This window comes from Melanerpes formicivorus, unplaced genomic scaffold (genome assembly GCF_026170545.1).
Source record: "Melanerpes formicivorus ecotype bairdi unplaced genomic scaffold, bMelFor1.0.p_v2 SCAF_13, whole genome shotgun sequence".
Lineage (NCBI taxonomy): Eukaryota > Metazoa > Chordata > Aves > Piciformes > Picidae > Melanerpes > Melanerpes formicivorus.
In genome coordinates this window covers 15,925,245-15,950,414 of record NW_027142365.1, presented here as the reverse complement: position 1 = coordinate 15,950,414, position 25,170 = coordinate 15,925,245, and the positions used below count along the sequence as shown (strand labels likewise).

General features: G+C 45.7%; 2 protein-coding genes across 24 annotated transcripts in view; one reads left to right on the top strand and one right to left on the bottom strand.

Annotated features, from left to right (window-relative positions):
- KIAA1217 (KIAA1217 ortholog) overlaps positions 1-5,003 on the top strand; it is a 484,815-nt gene extending 479,812 nt beyond the window's left edge. For 11 of the 18 annotated variants that reach the window (XM_068146315.1, XM_068146313.1, XM_068146312.1 and 8 more), the window contains 3 exons: positions 723-2,405; positions 2,882-3,004; positions 3,777-5,003. In XM_068146315.1, the coding sequence (XP_068002416.1) occupies positions 723-2,405; positions 2,882-3,004; positions 3,777-4,268 (2,298 nt within the window). In that variant the 3' untranslated portion in view covers positions 4,269-5,003. Of the gene's footprint in view, positions 1-722; positions 2,406-2,881 lie in introns of all 18 variants that reach the window. The other 7 variants (XM_068146326.1, XM_068146324.1, XM_068146325.1 and 4 more) reach the window with 4 other exon arrangements.
- Positions 5,004-13,727: 8,724 nt separating this feature from the next.
- LARP4B (La ribonucleoprotein 4B) overlaps positions 13,728-25,170 on the bottom strand; it is a 57,455-nt gene continuing 46,012 nt past the window's right edge. For 5 of the 6 annotated variants that reach the window (XM_068146308.1, XM_068146307.1, XM_068146310.1 and 2 more), the window contains 4 exons: positions 22,633-22,797; positions 19,527-19,651; positions 18,808-18,919; positions 13,728-18,290 (listed from right to left, as the gene is read on the bottom strand). In XM_068146308.1, the coding sequence (XP_068002409.1) occupies positions 18,009-18,290; positions 18,808-18,919; positions 19,527-19,651; positions 22,633-22,797 (684 nt within the window). In that variant the 3' untranslated portion in view covers positions 13,728-18,008. The remainder of the gene's footprint in view (positions 18,291-18,807; positions 18,920-19,526; positions 19,652-22,632; positions 22,798-25,170) is intronic. The other variant, XM_068146305.1, reaches the window with a different exon arrangement.

Genomic DNA, 25,170 nt, shown 5'->3' with positions numbered 1-25,170 from the left:
TTCAGTCTGCACTCCCCTGGGGGCTGCAGGCAGTGTGGAAGGAGCACTTCTGAGCTGCAGCAGGGATTTAGAAGTGCTCAGAGGGTGAGTGAATTAACTGTAGGGGAGCAGCACTGCTCAGCTGTGAGCAGCATTAGAAAGGGCAAAATGCTGTAGTTTGAAAATCAGCTTTTCCTGGTGCAAAATGTCCTTTCCAGACTAGCCAGACCCACACCTTTGACTCTCCAGTGAGCCAGCAAGCCCTGGTGCACTGCTGCCAGCCCTTCCACACCAGGCTCCCTTTGATGCATGCCAGCAGAACTTCATCAGATACTGTGAATCCTTTCGACTTCAGCCTTGCACAAAGTTGGTATCTGGGTTTTTAAGCTGACAAGTGAACGGGTCAAGGTTGCCACAGATGTTGGGAATAAGTTGATTGGTGTGGGTTTGCATATTCTGGAGGCCTTGTTAAAGTAGGAGCCCTGGGTAACAACCCCTGCTAGCCACATGCATGGCACAGAGCAGCAGCCTCATGAACTGTTCTGCCAGAACTTAGAATTTTGCCCTGAAGACAGGCAGGAATCAGATGACAACTTCAGACATGCCTCTGCAGCTGTAATCAGAGTGGTGAGTTCATGAGCTCTGTGCTTCCCCTGAGAATGTGATGGTTAATTTGGGGGAAAGAAAAAGTCCTGTAGAGGTAAGAGCCCAGAATAACTGAGTAATCCAACTTTCCCCCTTAGGTGTATGGGGCTACAACAGGATCTCCCACAGATAGTGACCATCCTAAAGAGAAGAGGGAAGGGAAAACTGAAGAAGAATTGGGTTCTGATTCATCCAGCACAGCTGACAGTAAAGTTGGCTTTTCAATGAATGACAGTCCTACATTTAGCAAGGGTTTGTTTGTAGACAGTAGAGACTATTCTAAGAAAAACCTTCAGAATGTGAGCACAAACCTGTCTGGTATCAGTTTGCCAGAGGATGACAAAAGAAGAGGGGCTCGGGATATTTTAGGATCCCATTTTCCAGCTGTTGAAACTGGAAACCAAAGGCCAGACTACAGACCCTCACGAGATGCTCACCAGGGCCCGCTGCAGGGTGAAGCCTTGCAGAGCACAGGCAAGCATATTCCCATCAGCAGTGTCGCCCCTCTCATGAGGCACGCACAGGAGGCCGGGGGGCCTCAGCCTCCCTCGCAGGAGCAAGAAGCTTCTGCAGGAAGCTATAGCCAGGTTGTGCTAAGACCCAGAGCAGCCAGAAGCAACAGCACCGAAGAGACAGACTCTCCATCGAGCTCTCCAAGTGAAGACAGCCCACCTACCGAAAACATTGCCTTCATGATCACTAAAACAGCTGTCCAGGTCCTCTCCAGTGGGGAAGTTCATGACATAGTCAGCCGGAAGGGTGGCGATGTGCAAACAGTGAACATCGACGCTAGGAAGGATGCGGTGTCAGAGCAGGGCACCCCAGGAAGCGTGGACAGTGAAGAGCCGGTGGTGTGTCTGGACAAGAAACCTGTCATCATCATCTTTGATGAGCCAATGGACATCAGGTCAGCATACAAGAGGCTTTCTACCATTTTTGAAGAGTGTGATGAGGAGTTGGAGAGGATGATGACAGATGAAAAGATAGAAGAGGAAGAGGAGGAGGAAGAGAATGAAGCACACAACATCTCCAAGAGCCAGAAGGAAGAGCCACCAGCAGCTAATGACAGAAGAGCAAGCACAGAGTATTCAGCAGTTCACAGTCTTGATGAGCAGCACGTTGCTGACCTTGAGCCTTTCTCTGACCCTGCAGAAAGCAGAATGCCTGTGGAAGAGGAGGAAAGCACGACGACAAGCCTTGACAAATACCGTCAGATCTATGGGCTGAGCACACAAACAAACCTGGACTCTGCTGATCAGTTTGGAAGCAGGCAGGATTCCAAGAAAAAATTCAAGTTCAAATTCCCTAAGAAGCAGCTGGCTGCTCTGACACAGGCCATAAGGACAGGAACCAAGACTGGAAAGAAGACCTTGCAGGTTGTGGTCTACGAAGAAGAGGAGGAAGATGGGACTGTGAAGCAGCACAAGGAAGCAAAGAGATTTGAAATCACCGGGACTCAATCTGAGGACAGTGACAAAAGTCCTCCTGGGAAGCAAGAGGGCCCCTCTGCAGCTGCCCTGTCTCTGTCTAGGACTGATGAAATTCGGCAGAGCACCTACCGGACGCTAGACAGCCTCGAGCAGACCATAAAGCAGCTGGAAAACACCATCAGTGAAATGAGTCCAAAATCTATCCCTGAAAACACACACAGCTCTGAGGGAAGCACTGTCCCCTTCTCTGCCCAGATAGTAGCAGAGAGCCCACCCCGAGAGCTTGTAGTGCTGGATGAGAGCCTTGCTGGCGTAGAGCCCCCTCCGGCTGCCCCAGCCACCTCACGTAAGGTACCTTAGTCCGGACCTCAAACCTCCAGCTGCTTTCTTAAAACCTGCAATAATCAACATTAAACCAGAGGCTCTTGTGATTGGTTTGCTTCCTTTCAGGTGGCTTGGTTGGGCTCCCCACGAGGTGGCTAACAGCTAATAGACGGTTGGGATTTGGTTGTGGGGGTGTTGACTCTCTGCTGCTGATTGGTGATGGGCAAATGCAGGGGAGCTGGGTGGAATAATCTGCTGTGTGAAGTGAGGAGTGTCACTGACACCGACTCCAGGCTGATCAGTAGTGAGCAGTGCTCTCCATTTGATTCTGGGAATTAACCCCTGCCGTGTGAAGCTCTCAAACTTTCCCTGCATGTAGTACTGTGGCTTTTTGTTTCCTTTTGTTTTGGTGCATGGTGTGCAGCCTCCTCTGCCAGCACACCAGCACTGATCACAGCCTCACCTTGTCTCTCCTCCCTGTCCCCCTCCACCTGTTCCTGCAGGGCTCCAGCGCCGCCTCCCAGACCAGCCGGATGCCGGTGCCCCTGGCTTCAAAGAGTAGACAAGGGAGCGTGGAGAAGGCAGGCAAACAGCACAAGCTGCAGGACCCACGCCAGTACAGACAGGTAGTGTTACCCTAACCCCGGTGTTTGGATGGACAGTTGGTGGTGTCTGTGTCTGTCAAAGCTGCAGTAACTGACTCAGATTATACCAAATAACGGATGCCTGGCTGTCAAGTGAGCTCTAACTGGACGTCCTGGAGCCTGGGGGCATGACAGTATCTACTGATCTTTTTGCCATGCTTGTGCATGCGTGTCTGCAATAAAACACCTGCTGCTTTGTTGGTTTGGTTTGGTTTTTTCCTGACCCCCTCCCCCCCTCCCCCTTTTGTATGTTTCTGGTTTGTTTTGTTGCTTGTTTAGTTTTTTAAACTGTAGTATTGAGCTGGAACTTTAAACACTCAGCTACCTGTTTACTTTCCCCCTGGTAAACGGGGTGGTTCTTTAGGAGAGCTTGGAATGCTTCTGTTCAGAAAGCCCCTACAGGAAGCCTTGGACACCTGTTGGTGCCAGAGAGGGCAGTAGATGCTCACTAACATGTCTGTTCACACCTTAATAACCTGCAAGCATGGCCAATGTAGCAACTGGTCCATACTGGTCTGTAACCCATAGATTTGCACCTTCTCACAACAGCTTTGTTGGATCTTTCTCTTTCTCTCTCTCTGCACTCTTCCTTGTGCACTTTGGGGTTTCTACCAGGTCCAGTCCACGGCTGCAAGCCTTAGCTCAGGCCTCAAACTGTTGATTCTTGTTCTCTGCAGGGCTGTTCCCCAGGTCCTGCTGGTTTATCATGTTACTGGCTTTCTGACAAACTGTCTCCTGCCATCTTTATTTGCAGGCTAATGGAAGTGCTAAGAAAGCTGGTGGGGACTATAAGGCTACTTCCCCTACCCTACCTGCTTCTAAGATCCCAGCCTTTTCTCCCACTTCTGGGAAAAGCAGCTCAGCACCTGCTTCTAGCAGTGACAGCTCTAACCCTCTTAATCCACCTACTAAAAGCTCCATTCCTTCCTCTAACCTTCCTCAGACAGGTCGTATAACTTACTCTACCTCCCTCATCCCCTCTGTCTCTAACGGTTCCTCCAAGTTTCAGAGCCCCTCTCACCCAGGGAAAGGTCACCATCTCTCCTTCTCACTACAGACTCAAAACGGCCGGTCACCCCCTCCTTCCTCCTCTACCTCCCCCCCCTCCTCTACCTCTCCCACCTCACTGAACCAAGGTATGAAGAGCATCAGGACAATCCACACCCCTAGCTTCACCAGCTACAAGGCACAGAACGGAAATGCCGGCAAGTCCACCCCAGCCACCACAGCCAAGGAGCCATCCTAAAGGCTGAGCTCAGCACGCCTGCCAGCTCACCAAGGCTTTGTCTTCACTTCCAAAGAACCCACAGCCAATATTTTAACCAGGGAATGTAACCATTTTGCTGTATTGCTGAAGGCTTCATACTAATCCCATGCTAAACACTGAGTTACTGCCCTAGAGTAGAGTGAAGCTTTTTCTTTTCCATTGTTGTTTTGAAAGCTCTGTTGCTGTTGTAAGGGTTTGGGAGCCTTTGCTCCCTGCAGGCAGCACTCCTGGCAGAGAGGGGTGCAAGGGGAGCTGGCTGTGTGTGCCAGCAGCATCCAGAGCACGAGGAGGTGCCCGGGCACCACCGCAGGGAGCTGTTTTTGTACAAAGCTATTTTTCATTATGGGGACTAGAAGCGAACAGAGACCTACTAAAGTGTGACGATATACAACTGTAAAGCCGAAACTAAACTCTTGTTTTGGTTTCTCTCTTTTATTTTGGTGTTCTTTAGCTTTGTTACAGATTTCTATTTTTGTCATGGTTCCTTTCCAGATCTCTTTCTTGCCAAAACATTTTTGATACTAGTGTAATGTACTTGTGAAAGGAGTATGCTGGACAGTAAAACCTCTGCACGGGGCGAGCCTGCTCGCGGTGCGCACGAGGAAACTCAAACCCTATTGCACTGCCACTCAGATTCTATTTAAGAATGTGCCAGCCAAGGAAATGAAACTAAATGAATAAATAAATAAATAAATGTTTGAATGCATAGAGGTAGTTGCTGATCGCTTTTGTTTGGTTTTTCCTCACTAAATCTCCACCCTTTTCGTTCCTTCAGTCTTATTTCACATCCAGGTGTGGCATTGTGGATCTCAACCCTGTACACTGTTGTAACTCCTCTGTATACTGGCAAAACCTTTTGTACATATCTATAAATATCTATAAATAAAGAAATACTGTATGTGGCTGGGCACATAGAGTAGTTTTACCACAACCAAAGTTCATTTTTATGCATGCCTAAAAAAAATAGATACATAAAATATATATATATATATATAGGGAAGGGGTGGGAAAAGGTAGATATCAGCCAAATAAGGAGGGGGGAAAAAAAAAGGCAAGAAGCTTGCAGAGCTCATGGATTTGTAAATAAATTGATTTGTACAACAACCATAATGTAATATACATAACTATGATAAGCAAAGATCTTCACCAAAATAAAGGGCTGCATGCTTATCTATTTGTATTATTGTCACTAATAACTTCTACCATGGTCTCAGGTAGCTGCTAAGGCTGCTAAACCAGTAGGGGTAAACTGACTGCAGATTAAAGCCAGCCATAGGTCACCGTTTTAAAATGGGGTCTTGCAGATTTACCTGGACAAAATCCAGTTAGGGGAACTCCAGATTAGAAAATGAGCAAGAAAAAAAAGAACCCTTGCCTGATTGAGGTTTCATCTCTTCCACCTGGAAGTATCCCTTGGTTTATTCCTCTTTGTGAAGCAGGAGGTTTTTTAAAAGTGTCATTTCAAGGCTGAGCCCTCAGATGGATGAGAGGAAATGGCCTCGAGTTGTGCCAGGGGAGGTTTAGGTTGAAGGTTAGAAGAAACCTCCTCCCTGAAAGGGTTCTCAAGCACTGGCCCAGGCTGCCCAGGGAGGTGGTTGAGTCCTCATCCCTGGAGGTATCACAGTATCACTAAGGTTGGAAGAGACTTCACGGATCATCAAGTCCAACCTGTCACCACAGACCTCATGACTAGACCATGGCACCAAGTGCCACATCCAATCCCCTCTTGAACACCTCCAGGGACGGGGACTCCACCACATCCCTGGGCAGCACATTCCAATGGCTAATGACTCTCTCAGTGAAGAACTTTCTCCTCACCTCCAGCCTAAACTTCCCCGGGTGCAGCTTGAGACTGTGTCCTCTTGTTCTGGTGCTGGTTGCCTGGGAGAAGAGACCAACCCCTTGCTGGCTACAACCTCCCTTCAGGTAGTTGTAGAGGGCAATGAGGTCACCCCTGAGCCTCCTCTTCTCCAGGCTAAGCAACCCCAGCTCCCTCAGCCTCTCCTCACAGGGCTGTGCTCAAGGCCTCTCCCCAGCCTCGTTGCCCTTCTCTGGACACCTTCAAGGTGTTTCAAAGAGGCAGAGATGTGGTACTGAGGGACAGGGTTTAGCACCAGACTTGGTAGAGTTAGAGAATGGTTGGGCTCAAGGAACGCCATGGTGCGTCTCTTGCAGCTGGAGTGTTAAAAGAATGCAAACATTAACTCATACCTCATGAACTTGACAGATGGTCTGGTTCCAGCAGGGTCATGCTGAGTGCTGTGCTCTCTGCTGGCACAGCAGCCAAGGCCCCAGGCCTGTGCAGACCAAAGCAGCTTCAGCATCAGGCTGCAAGCCAAGCCCAGGACAAACTGAGTGGCTCTGAAGCAAAGCTGAAGGCACAGTTCAGAGCACTTGCCCTGATCACTGGAGTGAAGCCAGATCCCTTCCAGCTGGTACAGAAAAGCAGTGGCTCAGAAGCCTGGTCTAGGAATAGCTGTTTTAAGTGGGAAGAATCTCTCAAAACCCTGTCACACTACACACCATGCACTTTGCAAGAGTGTTTTCTGCTTTCTCAAGCAATCAAGAGAATGGGGCTGGGCTCTTTTCAGTGGTGCCCAGGCACAGGACAAGGGGCAGTGGGCACAAACTAGGCACAAGAGATGTCAAGTGCATTTAAGGGGAAACTTTTTTACTTTGAGGGTGCTGGAACCTTGGAGCAGGCTGCCCAGAGAGGTTGTGGAGTCTCCTTCTCTGGAGCCCTTCAAAACCCACCTGTGCAGCCTCCTCTAGGTGACCCTGCTTTAGCAGGGGGTTTAGACTAATCATCTCCAGAGGTCTCTTCCAACCCCCATGGTTCTGAGATTCTCAAGTGCTGGATCCATTATTCCCTTGCTCTACAGGAACCAGCTTGAGGCAGTGCCATGTATCTTGTTACCATATAGTGCTACTGCATGTCCACACCCACAGACAGCAGAGAGCTCCAGGAGGTGGGTGCCACACTTCAGGGTATGCAGCTAAAATACCACTTTAAGCTAAATGATGGTCATGGCAGGATGTGTTCTTAAACTGTTAGTCTGATACCAACCAGGGATCTGACACTTCTAATGAAAACCAGTAACCTGTAGTACCTGATCCTCTGCACCCCTAGGAGAGCTGCCTCTCACAGGCTCAGACAGCACAAAACCCTCTGTACAGGCACTGCTGCCAGGACCTCTGGGAGCCAGGTTGTGTCTATTCCTTCCCCACCCCACATGGCAGCTCTGAAGTTGCTGAGCTCTCAGAAACACAGGCAGGGGAGGGCTGCCCATAGGCTGCAGCTCAGCACCAGCAGCATTTAAAAAAACAAGGCTGTAAATAAATCCCTAGAGTGCAGAAGGAAACAGTAGATGCTGGTGATTCAAAAGCCAAGTTTCTTGCTGCAGGCTAGTTGTAAAGAGGCAGCTTTGGTGGAGGTGGCTGCAGGCAGTTCAGGACAAGAAGTGGTAGCTGCCCAGTGACTCAACTGGGAGTTTGGGGCTGACAGAGGAGAGCCTGTTTAAAAAGGGGACAGGAATAAAAAGACACACTCATCCTCCTTGCTGCCCCCAGGGAGCTCCTGCACTGGCAATTCCAGATCAGGCTTTCACCAGCTCCTGGGCAGCCAAAAGATGACAAAAAGCTTTCCAGCAAAACTGTACCCAAGAAGGTGCTAGACTTGCTGGCAGCTGCGTTCACAGCACAAGCCTCTTCTGGCAGCAGCCATCGAGCTGCTTTAGCTGGCAGCAGCCTGTGGATTCAGGGATCTCACTGCTCCAAAAAACAGAATCAGTAGTGGAACAGCTCACTGCTCCCTTCTGAATTGGAAGGAGCTGGGAGGTGAGCAGGGACTTTCCTGCTGCCTGCTGTCATCTGAGCCAGCCCAGAGTCAGCACTGCTGCAGCAAAAACCACAGCAACGCAGCACCTTGGGCAGGCCAGTGGTGAGATGGCAGAGCAGAAGAGCACAGAGCAGAGGAGAGAAGGGGGTTGTGCAGAACATCTCTGCCTAGAAATGTACAGGGCCAAATCCATCTGATTCCCACCAAGAGGCAGCTCATCCTTCATGCTTACAGACCCGAGGCGGGGATGACAGAGGATTGAGGCAGACTGGTGCAGTCTCCTGCCTGGGAGCTGTGCATACAGGCACTGCTTTAAACACGGCAGGTCTGCTCTAAGTCATCCCCCTCCCAGCCACACCACAGCCTGCACCCTTCCTTCTGCAGGCTGGCACAATTAATGGCTTCATTAATACCTGAGGGAGGACAGGGTAATGACTTGGCTTTGAAAACAAGAACACTAACAGATGAGGCCTCATTTTGAGCACTTTCATCCTGCCTGGTTAAAGTGGAGATGGGCCCTCTTCAGATGCTGCAGGCAGGAGGAGACCCTTCTGTGCATCTCATCCTTCAGCTCTGCAGCAGCACCAAAGAATTTAAGAAACCTCCTGGACTCTAACCCTGTCATAACTCCCCATGTTCAGTGCTGGGAGTGACACTAACAGGGAGGGTAAAAAGCCCTTCAGTCTTAGAACGCAGTCACACAGCACCTCCCCGCCAGCAGATGCCAGCAAAGGGATTTCAGCCTAAGCCACCAATCCCCCTGAAACAGGAGCTGCTCTTTGGAACCACTGAAACAAATAAATCCCAATGCTGCTGCCGCCGGCACACTTCATCCTTACATCATCTCCCCACCACAGCTCAGCTTAGACCTGCTCCCAGTGACCTGCAGCTACACAGCTCCAAGCAGCCCTCAGAACAAAAGTCTGTCCAAGTCACTTCAAGTCCTGATGAGGACCAATATAAAACAACAAAAGGGGCACAAAGGGAAACACTAAGCAATTCTGCTTAAACCTAGAAAAAGGACCCCTTCTCCCTCTTCATATGATGCCCAGGGAGGTTTGGAAAGCCTCTATCCTTGGAGACAGTTAAAATCCAGTAATCAGCATTTGTTGATTACTTTGAAACCAGTAAAAAAGAAAAAAAGCATCAATATGAACTGTAATTGCACAACAGGCAGCAAAAAAAAGCACACTGGAAAGTATCTGCTGCTAAGCCAGAGCAGAGGAGCCAAGCTTTGTCTCTGCAGGGCTCTGTTGAAGAGGTAACAGTGGCTCTCACTGGCGAGTACTCGGTGAACAGGAGGAGCTGTATTTTCCTATCAAGTCAAAGCAAGACTATCACTCTTCCCAGCCAGCATCAGAGGTTGGTACAGGCCTCTAGAGATCAAGGCCAAAGCTCTGCTCAAAGCAAGGGCAGGCAGAGCAGGTCAGAGCTGCCATCACAGCAGCACCTAACAAGAGGCATGCAGCATTGTTTGTATGACTCACTAAGCTCTGCCCTACTTCCCTAACTTCCCACTCCACACCCACCTGAGGTACCTAAAGCTCCTTTTCTATGTCAGAACTAACAAAACAGTTCCAAAGAACATCTCCTGGTTGTTTGTTTTATTATTTCCAAGGTCAATGTACACTAAACCTGGCACCTAACTTGTATGTATCCCCTGCAGTGCAGCTTCTAGACTAGGATGAAGGTATGCAGCAGTACACAGGACAGCAGCCAGCACGGCTGAGGTCGCCCTGGGAAGAGATGACTCAAATGAAAGGTAAAACACAAAGGATTGTCCAAAACAGGATTTGCTACCAAGGAAACATCTATTGCCAGTCCAAGAACCAACTCCCCTGAGCCAAACAGTCACTTTAGTGTCTGCTGCCCGAATCAACAGATCTCTCCAGTGCCCATTTGCCATAGCTTCAAGGCAAGCACCTTCCCTCAGTAGCACCTTGAGTCATACCAGAGAAGATGGAGCTAGCACTTACCTGGATGTAGGAAGGGCACATTCCAACAAACAGAAAGGAAGAACTCAGACTAATGTCCTAACACCAGACACAGCTATAAATACTTTGTAACTGACTGTCTAAAGTATAGTTCTGGAACCCTGAACCTGACAATCTACATGTGTCAAGACAATCCTTCTTCCCCACAGAGCACATTAACTATGCATTTCCAAACCTCTGTGCCTGTCACAGAGCATGTCCTGCTGCTCCCCCACACCACACAGGGCGGGCTGCTAGCCACTGCTCTGCTGCAGTAGCTGCATGCTGACCACCTAGGCCCAAAATAAGTTGAAGGCAGAGACAAAAAGCAAGAGTAACAGAAGTTTCTCACTCGTGACAGCCTGTGAGCTGGAAGACAGTTCCAGCCTTGGAGATGAGAGAGTCAGATGGACCAGACCTGCCAAACCTCAGTCATTCTGCCTGGGCTGACACCTCAAGCTGCAGAGATCATACACACGAATCTGGCTCCAGTTTTGGAAGACATCAGAGACATTTCAGTAGGCATCAGTAATTCCATCCATGTAGATTTCACAGCTCTTGCCAGCTTCAGTATGTTTTACAAGTCTACATTTACCCATTTAGCCCTCCTTCCTCAGAGCATCCTTAGCCATGATTGATTTACTGCTACTCTGCAGACACTGCCTGCCCACAGCAAATGGGATGTGAAGCCACCAGACTGCAGGATGACTTCTCCAGGCACATAAAGCAATTTTCTCTTCCAACTGATGAGAAATGTAGAGATTAGGAGGGGATTTTATCTCAGACTCCCTTACACGTTTTGCCCTCCATTTTGCCAAGCAATGAACTGCTCACGAATCAGTTGTGGCAAGACAAGGCACAGAGACTTCTGATTGTCTCTCACCATCAGATTTAAGATTTAGGGCACTTACAGCTCTCACATGAGAATAACCCAAAAGGCTAAAGCAAAAACCAGGTGCCTTCTTTCTTCCCCTCATGAAATAAGGCTGAGAATGGTCAAGCTCGATAAGCTGAGCCACATCCACCTGAGCAAGCAAGGCCTTGTTTCAACCAAGCACTTTTACCTTCCATTTGTCCTAAGCTAACTACACAGAATCACAGAATTTCAGGGGCTGGAAGGGACCTCAAAAGCTCATCCAGCCTAACCCCCCTGCCAGAGCAGCATCACCTACACCACATTACACAGGAATGCACCCAGGCAAGTTTCTAACGTCTACAGAGGAGATTCCACAACCCCCTGGGCAGCCTGTTCCAGGGCTCTGTCACCCTCACAGGGAAATTTTTTCCTCATATTCACATGAAACTTCCTATGCCTCAGCTTCCACCATTGCCCCTTGTGCTGTCATTGGGCACCACCCAGCAGAGCCTGGATCCATCCTCTTGGGACTCACCCTTTACATCTTCATAAACATTGATGAGGTCACCTCTCAGTCTCCTCTTCTCTAAGCTAAAGAGCTCTCAGCTCCCTCACTCTCTTCCATAAGCTTTGGCTTATGGAAGACACTGTGCTTGCCAGGACCATTACCATGACAGTCTCCTCTGAGCACCACCTGTATTCCTGCCCCTGGTGTGCCAGCAGGGACTGCCCTGTTCCAACCTCTTTGCAGTTACTTTCCAGCCAGGCCTGGTGCTGCAGGACAGGGCACAGCTCAGGCAGCCAGGCTCCTGACAGCACATCTGTGCTTACTTAGCTTGACAGCTCAGAGTATTCCAAATGCTGCTTCAACAGGAACAGGCTTCTACTTGAACAACCTCAGCTGCACATGGAATAACACACAGGATGTGTCCATGCTGCGAGCAGGGACCGCAGTACCCAAGCTGCTCCAACAGGCCAGCCCTGTGGCTCCGCCTTACGCAGCTTCTCCTCTCAAACACAGGTGGAGTGGGTTAAGGTTACTTCCACCTGTGAACCAGCAGCCCTGGGAATTCAGTCACATCCCTGACTTACAAAATTAACCAGGTTGAAAAAGACCTTCGAGATCATCAAGTCCAACCTATCACCCAGCACCATCTAATCAACTAAACCTTGACACCAAGTGCCTCATCCAGTCTCCTCTTAAACACTTCCAGTGATAGTGACTCCACCAGCTCCCTGGGCAGCACATTCCAATGGCCAATCTCTCTTGCTGGGAAGAATTTCTTCCCAACATCCAGCCTAAACCTCCCCTGGCACAGCTTGAGACTGTGTCCTCTTGTTCTGGTGCTGGTTGCCTGGGAGAAGAGACCAACCCCTACCTGGCTACAACCTCCCTTCAGGTAGCTGTAGACAGCAATAAGGTCTCCCCTGAGCCTCCTCTTCTCCAGGCTAAACAACCCCAGCCCCCTCAGCCAGCTGCACTCAGAGCCTGGGCATGACAACCAGTGGAATAGGAAGTTGTAGCTTCTAGAGGTTTGTGAAGCAAAAGTGTATTAAAAACTCAAACTTTGTAATGCTTTGGGTTTGTTTTTTTTCCTGAGGCCACCTTAGAATCCAAACACAAGAAGTCAGTTTGTGACAATAAGTAATCACTGAATACAACTGCATGAGCACGGTATTCCAGAGTCACTCTTTCTCCTCCTGCCCAAAAGGAAACAAACCAGATTAGTCCAACATGAACAATGGTGCAGCCATTATCAACATCACCTGGTACTGGGGAAAGCCAGCACAAAGGGGTCAATGCCCCTCTCTCCTGTCAAAACCCTCAGTTTCTGCCTAGGCCGAGGGGCTCCTGGAGAGCCATGCCACTATTATGGCAACATTGCTGACAGATTTCCATGCATTTTACACACCAAGTAACAGAAAATTGAGTTCCAAGGGCATTAGACAATGCTCCATGCTGAAATGAAAACTGGTTGTCTTACTGCTTGCAATTCACATCACTGAAGCCTCATATTTAACATGAAGAAATTTGTAGTGCCCAGTGCACAATGCTATTCCTGTTCTGTCCTTCTCTGCTGGGCACAAAGTAGTGGGGAAGTACAGCAGCAAGCAGCCTATCCTGCCCAGAGGATTACTGAACTTCCAGCTTGAAGAACAGTACTGCAACACCTGCCAAGACGCTTACAAAGCACAGGAGCTGTTAAGACTTCCATGTTTAAATTAAAACTTGGTCAGATACAGCTGAAGGAAAGACCAAGCTTAAGGAAAAAAAAAATATAAGAAAGAAGGAAAGAAAAGCAGAAAAACATGTCAAGTCTTTCCAAAATAGATTTTTTTACTTGGAGAATATCCCAGCAGCTTTTCTTTCCTAGAGTCATGACCACGACAACCTGCAAAACCAGCCAAAGACAACAATAATCCCAGGACATCTCTGGGTTCAAGAGCTATGCAACCAAAGCACTAACCCCAGGCATTAAAATCCACATTGAAGACCAGGCCAACACATTTTTCTCCTAATTTGAGGAACCCCCTCATGAAGATAAGCAGCAGTAAACAACACATCACATCAGCTTTGGCTTTTAAAGGCCAACCAGTCATAGTTACCCGAGAGACGGACACGAGCGTCCCCAGTGTCGTTACAGGTGTTCTTGCTGCTGCTAGGTAGTGTCAAGTGATTATTACAACAGCTGCACAGTGAAGCCAGGAAATTCCCCACCCCACTCCCCCCAGTTAGACAGTGTCCAAAAATGGGATCAAAACACCAAAGGTAATGAAAAATACTGCTGAAGAAAAGTTTAATTAAAAAAATCAGGAATTCAACAGTGCCTAAATCTTTATTTTTCATAACCTACATATTTTTTTTTTCTCAAATTAGACAGTTTTACATTTTTTATGACACAAAAGGAAACTTAAATTACTGATAGTTTACATGTAAGCTTGATTCCAGTCTTAATGGAAGAAGAACGAAAACAAAAACCCTCGAGAAGGCTCCCATATTACACTTCTGTTTGGTGAATTGGCAGCTGTTAGGTCTCCTCAGAACTCTTAGATTGTCTGCTGCTATTAGTGTAACAGGTTACAAAGCACATAAAAACCCCTAACCATAGCTAGCTGGAGGAGATACAGAGATAGGTCTGCACCATTACACTCAGCTGTTGCTCCTGATACACTGCACCACACTCAAACAAGGGCCCTTCCATGCCAGCTGCTCAAGCCTCTGAATGATAAGGCAGCCAGGTAAAAACCAATTGCCACTGCTCACAAGTTTCTAGGTGGCAAATGACGGTGCTGGAGGTGGAGGGCTGATCTGAAACAACAGGAAGTTTTAAAAGGAACTTCTTTGTTGTCTGTTAAATTCTTTGAAGAGTGGTCTCAGGTCCTGTTTGGACTTGTTTTCAAAATGGAGAACAGCACCACACAGTCCTGCCAGGTAAAATGCCAATTTTCATGACTACCTCCCTGAACCTTTAACTTAGCTGCTGCTTCTGGCAGGTTTTGCATGTTAAAAGCCACATTTTAACCTCTTTGTGTATCATAGCAACAGTCTGCATGCAACTCCACAGCTCTGCTCCAAAACCTCCCCTTTTGTCACTGAGTGGCAAGAAACAATCCCCACAGGAAGATGCAGTAAGGGTCAGTTGTATGTTACACAGCTCCGTGGCATGTCACTTCTTTGCTTTTGTAAAAAGAAAAACCACCAAAACAAATCAAATTGTAAAAATCACATCAGAGGAAGGTTCAAACTTTGGATGCAACAGCCTGTTGCTGGGCAAGCAGTAATTACAGTGTATTGACCTAGCACAAATGGCAGCAGAATACATTAGGACAGCACAACACACCCTGCTGCTCTCAGCAGCTTCCCCTAGGGACCAGGTGAGCATCACCACTACACAGTCGCTGTAAGGAACCACTTGTGATTGTTTGCAGCTGGTAAAGCCTTTCACTTGCAGCAGACAAACAAAATGAATCATACAGCTGGCCTAAACCATACACACACCTAGCTACCACTTTCACTGCCACTGGGGAAAGGAGTAAGGTATTAGAGAAGTCCAATGACAGAACTGGGCGAGCAGTTTTGGTGACGTAATCAGAGTCCTATCTCCTCCCACAGCATTCACAAAGTGTGCTTTTTAAACAAGGAAACAAGTCACCAGCTTCCAGCGTGCCCTGTTTGGACCAGTCCTGCAGCATACAACAGGCTGGCTTTAAAAGGCCCACTAGTTACCAGCTGATGCTTGCGGATAGGATCAGGAGTCAACTTCTACAGGTACTTTACAGTTCTAGGAACCATACACTAAGGAACGCACCGATACTCTTGAAAGCAGACAAGTAAGCTTCAGTGTATGTTTCTGTAGCAGTCTAAAGGGTTGGGTTGTTTTTTGATTCCACCCCAATTAAATTCAGTTTTATTAATGACTTGGAATTAGTTTGACTGTCGAAATTCACTCTATTTACATTGCAGAACACTTCTGCAAGGGTTCAACTGCCTTGGTTTTGTGGTTTAGGTTTCTTTTTTTTCTCCTTTCTTTTTTAGAGGGACTTCTGAACAAACATGTGAGGGGCTTTCAAAGAAGACTTTCACTCCATTTCCCTTTTGCAGTGAAGAGGCAGTCAGTTCAGCACACCAGAAGAAAAAGAAGGAAAAGGAAAAAAAGAAAAAGGAATAAAAAAAAAACAAAACAAAACCCCAAAAGGAAACACAAAAAAAAATAAAACAAAACCCAAAAACCCCAACAAATTAAAAAGTAATATTCAAACCACAACATTTAGTTTATCTACATCCAGCTCAACAGCAACATTTATAATATCAATAATTTTTATCAGGTTGTTTTCTTTTTTTTTTGTTGGTTTTTTTGTTTGTGTTTTTTCTCTCTCTCTCTCTCTCTCTCTCCTTTAGGGTACCTTTCTTTTTTTCTTTTTTTTTTGTTTTTTTTCCTCTTCTTTTATATGTTCTGATTATTTACAACTGTACAAGCAAAGCACACACTTCCAAGTGCACATATTTAATACAGTATTGACTATTTGCATTTACAGGTTGGTTTGTTGGTTGTGTTGTTGTTTTGTTTTTTTTTTTGTGTGGGTTTTTTTTTTTCTTTTGGTATTTTTTTTTGTTTTGTTTTATGGTTTTTTGTTTTTTTCTCAACAATCTGAAAAAAGATCAACTGTTTTAAGATCTTTAAGGTATATTACAAAAAAAACCCCAAAACAAGCTGCTGCTAGCTCCTGCACTACAGTATGTTTTACCCAGTTAAGCCCAGTGACGATAGATACATGCTGTAACTGAGTTAACTCCTGTATTCCACTCACGCTAACCCTCCACGGGGTCAGACCTCATGAACTCTTTTAAGCTGTCTTGTACAAAAGTTAAGGCAAAGTCATTTTCAAGTTTAAATAAAATTCAAGTCTTTTAAATATTGGATGGAAATAATTCTTTTTTTCTTTAAAAAAAAAAAAAATAATCATCAGCTGTTTAAATAAACTTCTTGTTTCTGTTTCTCTTTTGTTGTTTTTTTTTGTCTGGAATAAACTGTACTGTCACAGTCAGCAGGAACGAGGTTTTGTCTGAACTTCCTGCAGTTGAAACGCTTAAAGGAAAAAAAAAAACCAAACAAAAAAAAGGTTTAGGCATTTCTAAAACAAAGAAAAAAAAATAATTTATATTCAACTTTAGTAGAAACTTGCTAATTTAGTGCATCCTTGTCCTTCAGAAAGCGCATCAACTCCTAAAGTAAGTGTGAGAAACCTCGTCCCAGAGGTAAACACCAGGGATCTCTTCCTCCAGCACACAAAACAAACACCATTATCTCACGGCTTGACACAATTTGGATCTGTATGCCAATGCTTGTCGTTCCAGGAAGGTGTCAACACGAGGCTGACTGAGATATGAACTCCTGCAAAGAGCACTTGGGGCAGAGTTTAACACAAAGTCTAGAGAGAGCACAGGGGTAACCAGAACGTACAGCGCTGACTCCGTTAACTCCCTTACAAGCACAGGGAAGCCAAGGTTATCACAAGAAGGCTCCAGGGCTTTCTCCTGATAACGTCCACTAACAGCCTTCACCACCAGAGAAGCTCAGACTTCATTCTTTCTGTTCACAATGTGCTTTGTATTTGCAAATTATAACCTCAGTTTTATTCTGGAGTGAGGAGATGGTTACTTGCTTGCAGTAAGTCAGGAAAGGAAACAGTTTAGAAAGACTGCTCTGGTGCTCTGTAGAATTCATTTTGCGTGTGCAAAACATCCAGAAAAAACAAAAAAAAAAGGGAAAAGATCAATCCTTTAAAACTGCTAGAAACAACTACTCATTTAACCTAAAAGTGCAAGTTCACTTGCTGACACTTAGTACAGCAGCCCAATAAAACGGAAAGAACACAACCAACCGATCTCCGAGGTCACATACTACATGGTAAAAGGTATCTAAGCTCCCTCGCGCTCTCTACACACTAGCTGCCCTTACCAGTCTCTTGGACACCTCAGATATGTACTTGCAGACCAGGTGATTAAAAAGAAATATTGCAGCAGCACGTTTCTGCTTCAACAGTTTAGAGAGGGGGGGGGAAAAATATAAACCTCACTATACCGAGCTTGCACTCACACAGCCACAGAGAGGCTTCGTAAAAAGTTGATTATTAGTTTGGGTTTTTTTTCTCCTTTTTTTTTTTTCTTCCTTTTTTTATTTTAAAGACAAATATTTTTTACATCTTGGGGGAGAAAGGGAAAAAAAAAGAAAGAAAAAAAAAAAATCATCACACTTAAGCCTCACCTCCAGTGAAGCACCAACCTAAAGGGTAAGGTTTAGAACAACTCTCCAGAAAATGAAGTAAAAATAAAAATAGAATGTTTGTTCAAGAAAAGGTTGGGGGGGGGGGGGGGGGGGGAGGGGAGGGGGAAAGTATTTCACAGGAAAAATAAACTTGCAGGCATTGTTACATGCCCAGGATCACTGCAAGCTCCTAACCAGCAACTCATTCTCAGGTATCTTAGTGGGAACACGGGTTTAATTTTGTGGGAAGCAGACCTCTTTTCAAATCCCTCCCAGGTGCTAGCTTCACTGAGGAGATTTTGGAGGGGTGTTCTGTTCTTTATTTAAGCGTTTGCCAACGGCTGGAGGGGACGATCTGCGTCCTGACTGTCTCCTCTGGTCTTTGGGTTGTCCAGGATGTGACTTTGCAGGAGGAGGTTCTCTGTTTTTCTCTATTGTTTCTGTGGGCTTTCTTTCTTCTTTCCCACATGCTACAGTGTTTGGCTTCTGTTCTTTCTGGGGTTGCAACACAGGAGGATCTTTAGTTGTTCTCTGGCAGATTTCTGCATAACTAGGTTTTCGCAGTTCCTGTGAAATGGAAAGCCAACAGGGCATCAAAGTTAAACGAAGCATCCCAAGGAAAAATCATCTACTTCCATCATGAAAGATGGGAAAGTCTTTGTCCCAAAAGACTACTGTGCTGAAAATGCAGGTGAGGGCTTGAGGATGAAGTGCAGAGACATTGCATAGACAATAAGGTGCAAGGAAAGGTAAGACGCAGGACAATAGGCCACCAAAATGAGATACTGCAACAGGGCAAACTACTCTGGTTTAAACAGCAACACCTCTGTTAAGGCTTCTACCCTCAAGGATACTACCAGGAAGAGAACTGAGATAGAGAGCTATCGTTCACCAAGTTATCTTGATCACTTTTGCACACTCAGTTGCACAACTCAATCATGCAAGTCATCATGAAGCCACCAACACAAATTTCAGGGTGCCAGGCTCACATGCTTAAGCAATGCTGGGTAGCAATGGAAGCAATATTCTGTTCAATGCATCAGAGTGGACTGTCAAGAGAAGGTGCAGTAAAAAGGTCACTTACTGTGGCAGCCCCATTGACTTGTACCGATTTACATGCAGTACTGAGTGTGGAAGAAGAAAGCCTCTCTGTGCTCTGTGTCTCTCTCTGCTGTTTTTCCACAACTTTGGAGTCCCTGTAAACATCCAGCAGGAAGCAAGGCTCATGAGAAGTGAAACTTCAGGACAGATGAATGATCTAATAATAGGTCTATAACTTTGGCTATAGAAAGGCTATAGGCTATAATCTCCTAGCATATCATGACAAGCAGTGCATTTTAAAATGCTATCAAATATGAAAGGAAAAAGACATTCCTGTGGAACTTAACCCTACCTGTAATTTGTGGCACTTTGACATCATTTGGTTATTGACTTATCTCACTCTTGCTATTCAAACACCTCAATTTGATTTGCAGGTTCAAAGTAAATTCCTACTGAAAGCTTTCTTCATTGCATGGACAGGAGAATCATAGCCCCAAGGCTCTAGACTCAAAAACTATCTAAACAGAAAGTATTTATGTAACACTTGCAGAGACTAAACCACAGCACTGAATGCCTGCTGCAGGACTGCTGCGACTGAATCAAGACATTGCTCAGTGATTAAGCTTTGCTGTCTTTACTACAACCCACAACAAAATACTCTTTCATTGATTAACATTTGAATAGCTTTTCACGGTGTTCCACCTCACCTTCTGCTAACAGACATGCAAAGGTGATTCAGAGCAGGCTAATTAAAGTGCTTACTCAGAAGACTGGACTGGCGAAGGAGACCTTTCGAATGTCCTGGGCAGCGGAGAAGAAACTGGCAACAACGGCTCTCGAGGAATCCCCGATGGAATAGTGTTTGTACTGGCATCCACATTAATGTTCTGAAGGAGGAGAAAAGGCACAGAAGGGCAATCATAACATCCAATTAATATGGTTTGCCTGAAAATGAACACAAAGCACTTCACGAATTGATTTGCAAGGGGATATTAAGCACGGAAGGCTCCAATGTATGCATTGTGACAAGCAAGCTTTTCTCCATTGTAATTACTGAGAAACACAAGCACACACTGCAGCTATTTCATAAAAGCTGGAAGCTTAGCTCCCTTTGGGTCATATCTGGATGACAAAAAACACTTCTTCCAAAATAGGAGTTTTGTGCCTGCTGGTGACAAAAGAAGATTTGTGCTGGTTCACATAATCATACTTAGCCTATTAAGACAAAAGCCTCCTGGTGTAATGCATTAGGAACTGCCTTCTTCATGTAACTGCATAATCCCAAGAGCTGGTGCTAAAATAACCCCAACCTTAAGAAAACCAAACCACACCAAAAGCCAGCCAAAACCAAACCCTGAAGGCTTTGCAACCTAGGATATGACCATCAGTAAAAATCCCTTTCTTTTGCTGTAGTTTGACTTCCTACCATACAAAAGGGGCTTTTTCCACAGCCCTCAAAAGGTTCTGCTAGGGTCAAGTGATGCTGCTCTCTCAGACAAAGGCCAAATAGGTCCAAGACTCATGAATTTGAATTGTCCTAAGACAAAGACTTTGGATCTTGAAAAACTTATTCCTGACCTTTACAAACCTTCTGCTTTAAAACGTGATGTTGTTTTAGTATGGCTGCTGATCTGCCTGACTCCAGAGGCAGAACAGATTCTGGTGAACAGAAGGAAGAAAAGTGGGAGAGCATAAGCACAGGAGGAACAAGACAGCCACCATTCAAAGGTCATAAACGATGACAGTGTTAGAAAAGAAAATGGTATTAGAACAGCCTGTTTTACATCAGGCAGCAGAGTACTGCAGGAGATCTAAGCCTGGTTTTAGTCTAAGTAAAACCATAAAAGGTGGTTGTTTTGAAATAAACAAACTTCTGTAGTTTTATTCATTGTAAGAGTGCATGCAAAAACTTGAAAGTGCAAGTTGCTGAGCATTCTGGCTCAAGTTCATCAAAACTTGTAGGTACACAGTCAAGCAGACATGTGAGTGGGTGTTGCCAGGCCAAAACACTCAGCTCTGGTCTGACAGCACTGCAGTTTCCTAATTAGAAACCACAGGATGATTAGCACCTGTCACTGCTCAGAGATGCATCTAGAAGGGCATCACAAAGCACAGAGCTTCAAGCTGTTCTTGGCTAACTGTTGGACCTAAAGCCTACTCTGCTTCTGTACACTAGGCCTGCCCACCGGTAGAGTACGAGTAGGACCCTGCAGCTACTTCAGTACTTTGTAACTGTAGAGCAGGTGATATAAGAAAACTATTGAGATCAAGAGTGAAAGCAGCCTGTACACCTTAGCAAGAGTCTACTGCTGACTCAAACACCTTTGTAAAAGAACACAGCTGCTCCTTGGAGGCAGCTGCTGTTATCTTACTCCTTACTGATGCCAACAGGGAAAGGGCACAATCTCTCTCCCACACAATGGAACAGTGCAACTCACATAGGCCAGAGAAAGAACCTGGGAAGTCAAGGGAAGCTTGTTAACATTACAGCACCCTGTACTGTCACAAACTCAGTGTCTGACCACTATCAAAGCTGCCTCTGCAGGGGAGCGGGGGGAAGTTCTCTGCAGCAAGGACAGTGCAAAGCATGGACAGGATTTGCAATGGGAGAGGCAATGTGTTTCCAGCTGCACTGTCAACAGTAACTGCTGGATTCACATTTAGAAGCTGAAATATGATAATAGAAGACTACTTCAGAAATAACAGAGGTAAAACATATCAAAATAGAGACAGATCTTGGCCAAGAGCAGACTACAAACTGGAGTACTGGCTAACAGCAAGTTAAACACTGCTCCCATGGTACTGCCCTGCACATCCCCCCCTCAGTGCAACCCTGGAACGCAGCTGTCCCTATTACCACTTGCAGGAGGCAGAATGGATGGCTTGTCTGTGCAATCACTGCTCCAGATGCAGGCTCTCCTGCCCCTTCCTCTTTCCTTTACCAACAAATAGCCTCCCTACCCACCCTGCTATGTGGGCACCAAAGAAAACACTTCTGCAATAGTTTTACAGATGAGACACGAGAGATTTCAGCGTGTCATCAGGCTGCTTTGTACAGCTGTACCCAGAGGTCAGCTTCTTCAGCCATGGTGCAGCCAGAAAAACCCAAGATAATTACAGCTAGCAAACAAAAAACCAATATAGACTTCCACAGCCTAGAGTATTCCTTAGTGCACAGGAGGGTTAGAGGAGTCTGGAGGAGAAAATCCTGCCACTCACAGATAGCATGATAGAGAGAGTTCTAAGAATTAAATCTATGAGCACATTTCACCTGCATCACTACTACATCTAGAAAGCAGGGGTTGCCAAGTCATTCTTGAGTATTTTTCTCTCTAAACACTATGACAAGACAAGGCTGGGATCCAGCTGCTTTTGAGAACTGCTCTGGTTCCTGCATACTTACACCATGCAGGCAGCTTCTCTCTCTTTCTGTGCTTAAACGTTTGTCTCTGTCACTCTGAAGTGTTTTATTACACAACTCAGAAGTCAGGCATTCAAACAGGAGGGAAATTTATCACACATTTTTCACCTGAGTATTAAAAAGTCTGAGGCCATGACATGTTGAGGTCTGTGCTGACAGGTTGGACTCAATGCATCTTTAAGGTCTCTTCCAACCTTAGTGATACTGTGATACTGTATTCTAACCTCTGCTACTAACACCCACAGATACTGGTGCTCACATTCCACGCTGTTTCCAAGAGAATACCAAACAAATTCCAAGATGCAAGTGAAGAAGGCAATGGCACATCATTTGACAGCTGTCTTTCAAAAGACATTTCTTCTGACCCACTTTGAACTACAAGTTTTGCCTACAAGCCACCAAATCTGAACCCAGGAGGTATGCAGTTGTTTCCCCACAGTTACTCACTCTCTCCTTTGACGTTCCTATTACCACACTGGACAGTCTGTTTTCGAAAAGGTCTTCTGTCTTTAAATTGCCAGCAGCCCCAGGTAGTGGAGGAAAGCTAGATAAGCCCAACTCAAAGCTAGGAGATGGAGGTTTTGGGGGTGGTGGAGACTGCGTTTGGCCTCTCTGGAACAGAAATAACACGTTGAGGTTACTGCACGGGATGACAGAAAAGACAAGCATGGGACTTTAAACTGTATTTTGCATTTGATTCATATCTGTGAAGCTCTAAGTGAGACCTCCCCCACCCCACCTCCCAAGACAGCCACACAGTACCAAGGAACAGATGCTTTCCTCTTCCATTGTTGACCTTAACATATTAAACTATTTAAAAGAGATGCCATAAGCATCCCTAAACATTTCATATGCCTAAGCTCTTACTATAGTAAGGGAAGTCATCTTGCTGACCCCTTCCTTCAGGATGGACACTGGCACTGACAGAAAGGAAGACAAACTGCTTTAGATATCATGATACAGTGACTACATAGCCCATTGGTGCAGCTGCTAACATTCTAAACAACAAACAGGAGTCCTATTCAGACATTAAGAAATGGCAAGACACTGTGGCTAGCATGGAGTGTACATTACAGCAATTTCCATCTAATTAATATGAATCTATATGTTCATAACAATGTAAATAAACAGGTCACAACTTCTTCAATAGTAAGAATTTTTCTAACCATATCTAAGAAAGAAACCACCACAAAAAACCATCAGTGGGCTAACTGCAACTCTTCTGCACTGCAGGAGTTAAGAGCAGCACAGTTCCAGATCATGTGTGAGGATCACTTGTGAGGATTTGCAAAGCTAAATTCTATTTACACTGAAAACACACAATTCCTTCTGTAACATGCTGGAAGTGAAGTTACCCATTAACTTCACCTCCCTCATGTAAACAAAGCAGTAACTGTTTCCCCACCGTGCTCAGGCCTGTGTCAAAAGGGCCTCTGCTGCAGAGCACCAAGGGCAAAGCAGTCTTTGAGACAATTGCTATTTTGGCAAGGGAAGTATTTATGGGGATATAGCCAAGACTGTCTGAAGGTGAGAACAAGGCTTCTGGACACAAAGGTGTTGCATTACTTACTGGTTTTTCACCTTCCTTTTCACAAAGAGCAAGAGATACAAAACTATCCTCAAGGTGTTTTCAACAAACTGCAACAAACTTCAAAAGAAGTGGGCTGAGAGTTAAGTAGGAAAGAATAAATACAGGGACAATAACTGCAGCTCCTAGGACTGCTACTGACCCTCAGAACACAGCTACAGCAATGGAGGCAGCAAACCTCCAAAAATAGAAGTCAGATGATCTGCCAAAGGGTGACTGGGAGCCTATACTTGTCTAACTCAAACTGCAAGAGGAACAACTTTTGGGTTTTTAAGCACAGTTCAACTCACAGCACTTAGTTTTCTTAAAGGGGACTGAAGCCCTATAATAGATAATGCTCTCCTATTTGTGACAAACATTTGAAGTTCTACAGATGAGTCCTAAAAGCCCAACACATTCAGAGACAAGCAGCATTAACATCTTAAAGTATTGAGACCAGGACTTAAATATGTTTTAGCTGCCAACTGCATAAAGTTTCTCAAGTCAGACTCCTGTGAGAAGTAACTAGCTTATGCCTATAGCCTCAGACACCACCTGATCCAGAGGTTTATGCTCTCCCATGCAAGCATGCATACTCTCATTTTTCCTCTTAAAAAATAAAATAGAAGTCATCATTCCATTCAGACCTAAGTGGCTGCTGTGGTGTCCCATGTGCACTGCAGCATCACACAAGAAAGAGGATCCCACACTCAATTAGTTCCAAAGTCTAAAAGAGAGCAGGTTTTGATCTTTCACTTGAGAGTATCGATCATTCCTAGTTCACACAGCTCTGGGTGTGCACCAGCTCTCAACCTTGCCCAAGTTGCATCACTAGACAGTACAGACTAAAGAATCATGGGTCAGGGGAACCTAGAAGGAACCTGGCTGCACAGGAAGCAATTAAATCCTGGGTGCTGAGAGAAGGGAAACATGGGTCTGCCATGTCTACCAGCTTTCAGAGTTCAACTAACATTTAAAGTCAGCTGAGCAAGAAGAGTCTCTCTGCTCAGTAAGTGTCCTCAGGAATCCTTTCACTCCAGCCACTCACTCAAGACTAAGCTGTACCACTGCCTTGTTCTTTTAAAGGCGGGGGGGAACAAAAGGTGACAGGAAAACATTAACTTTAAAATCCAAACACCTTTGTAAAGGCAAAAGAAAGCACTACTGACAATCCTACGGAGGGGAGACAGGTTTCATCAAATCAGTTTCTACAAAATGTCTGCTCCAGCGTTGCAAACTGTGAAGGCTATTCAGGTATTGACTTCAAATTTCAGTTTACCAAAGCTGTACTCTCTCAGTGCTAGCACACCCTTACCTGGACAGGCACCTGAGAAAAACTGCCCATGCCACAGCTGCCACCCTAGCTGTCCACTGTAACACATGGATCTGCTGCATGTGCATCAACAGGAATAACCATC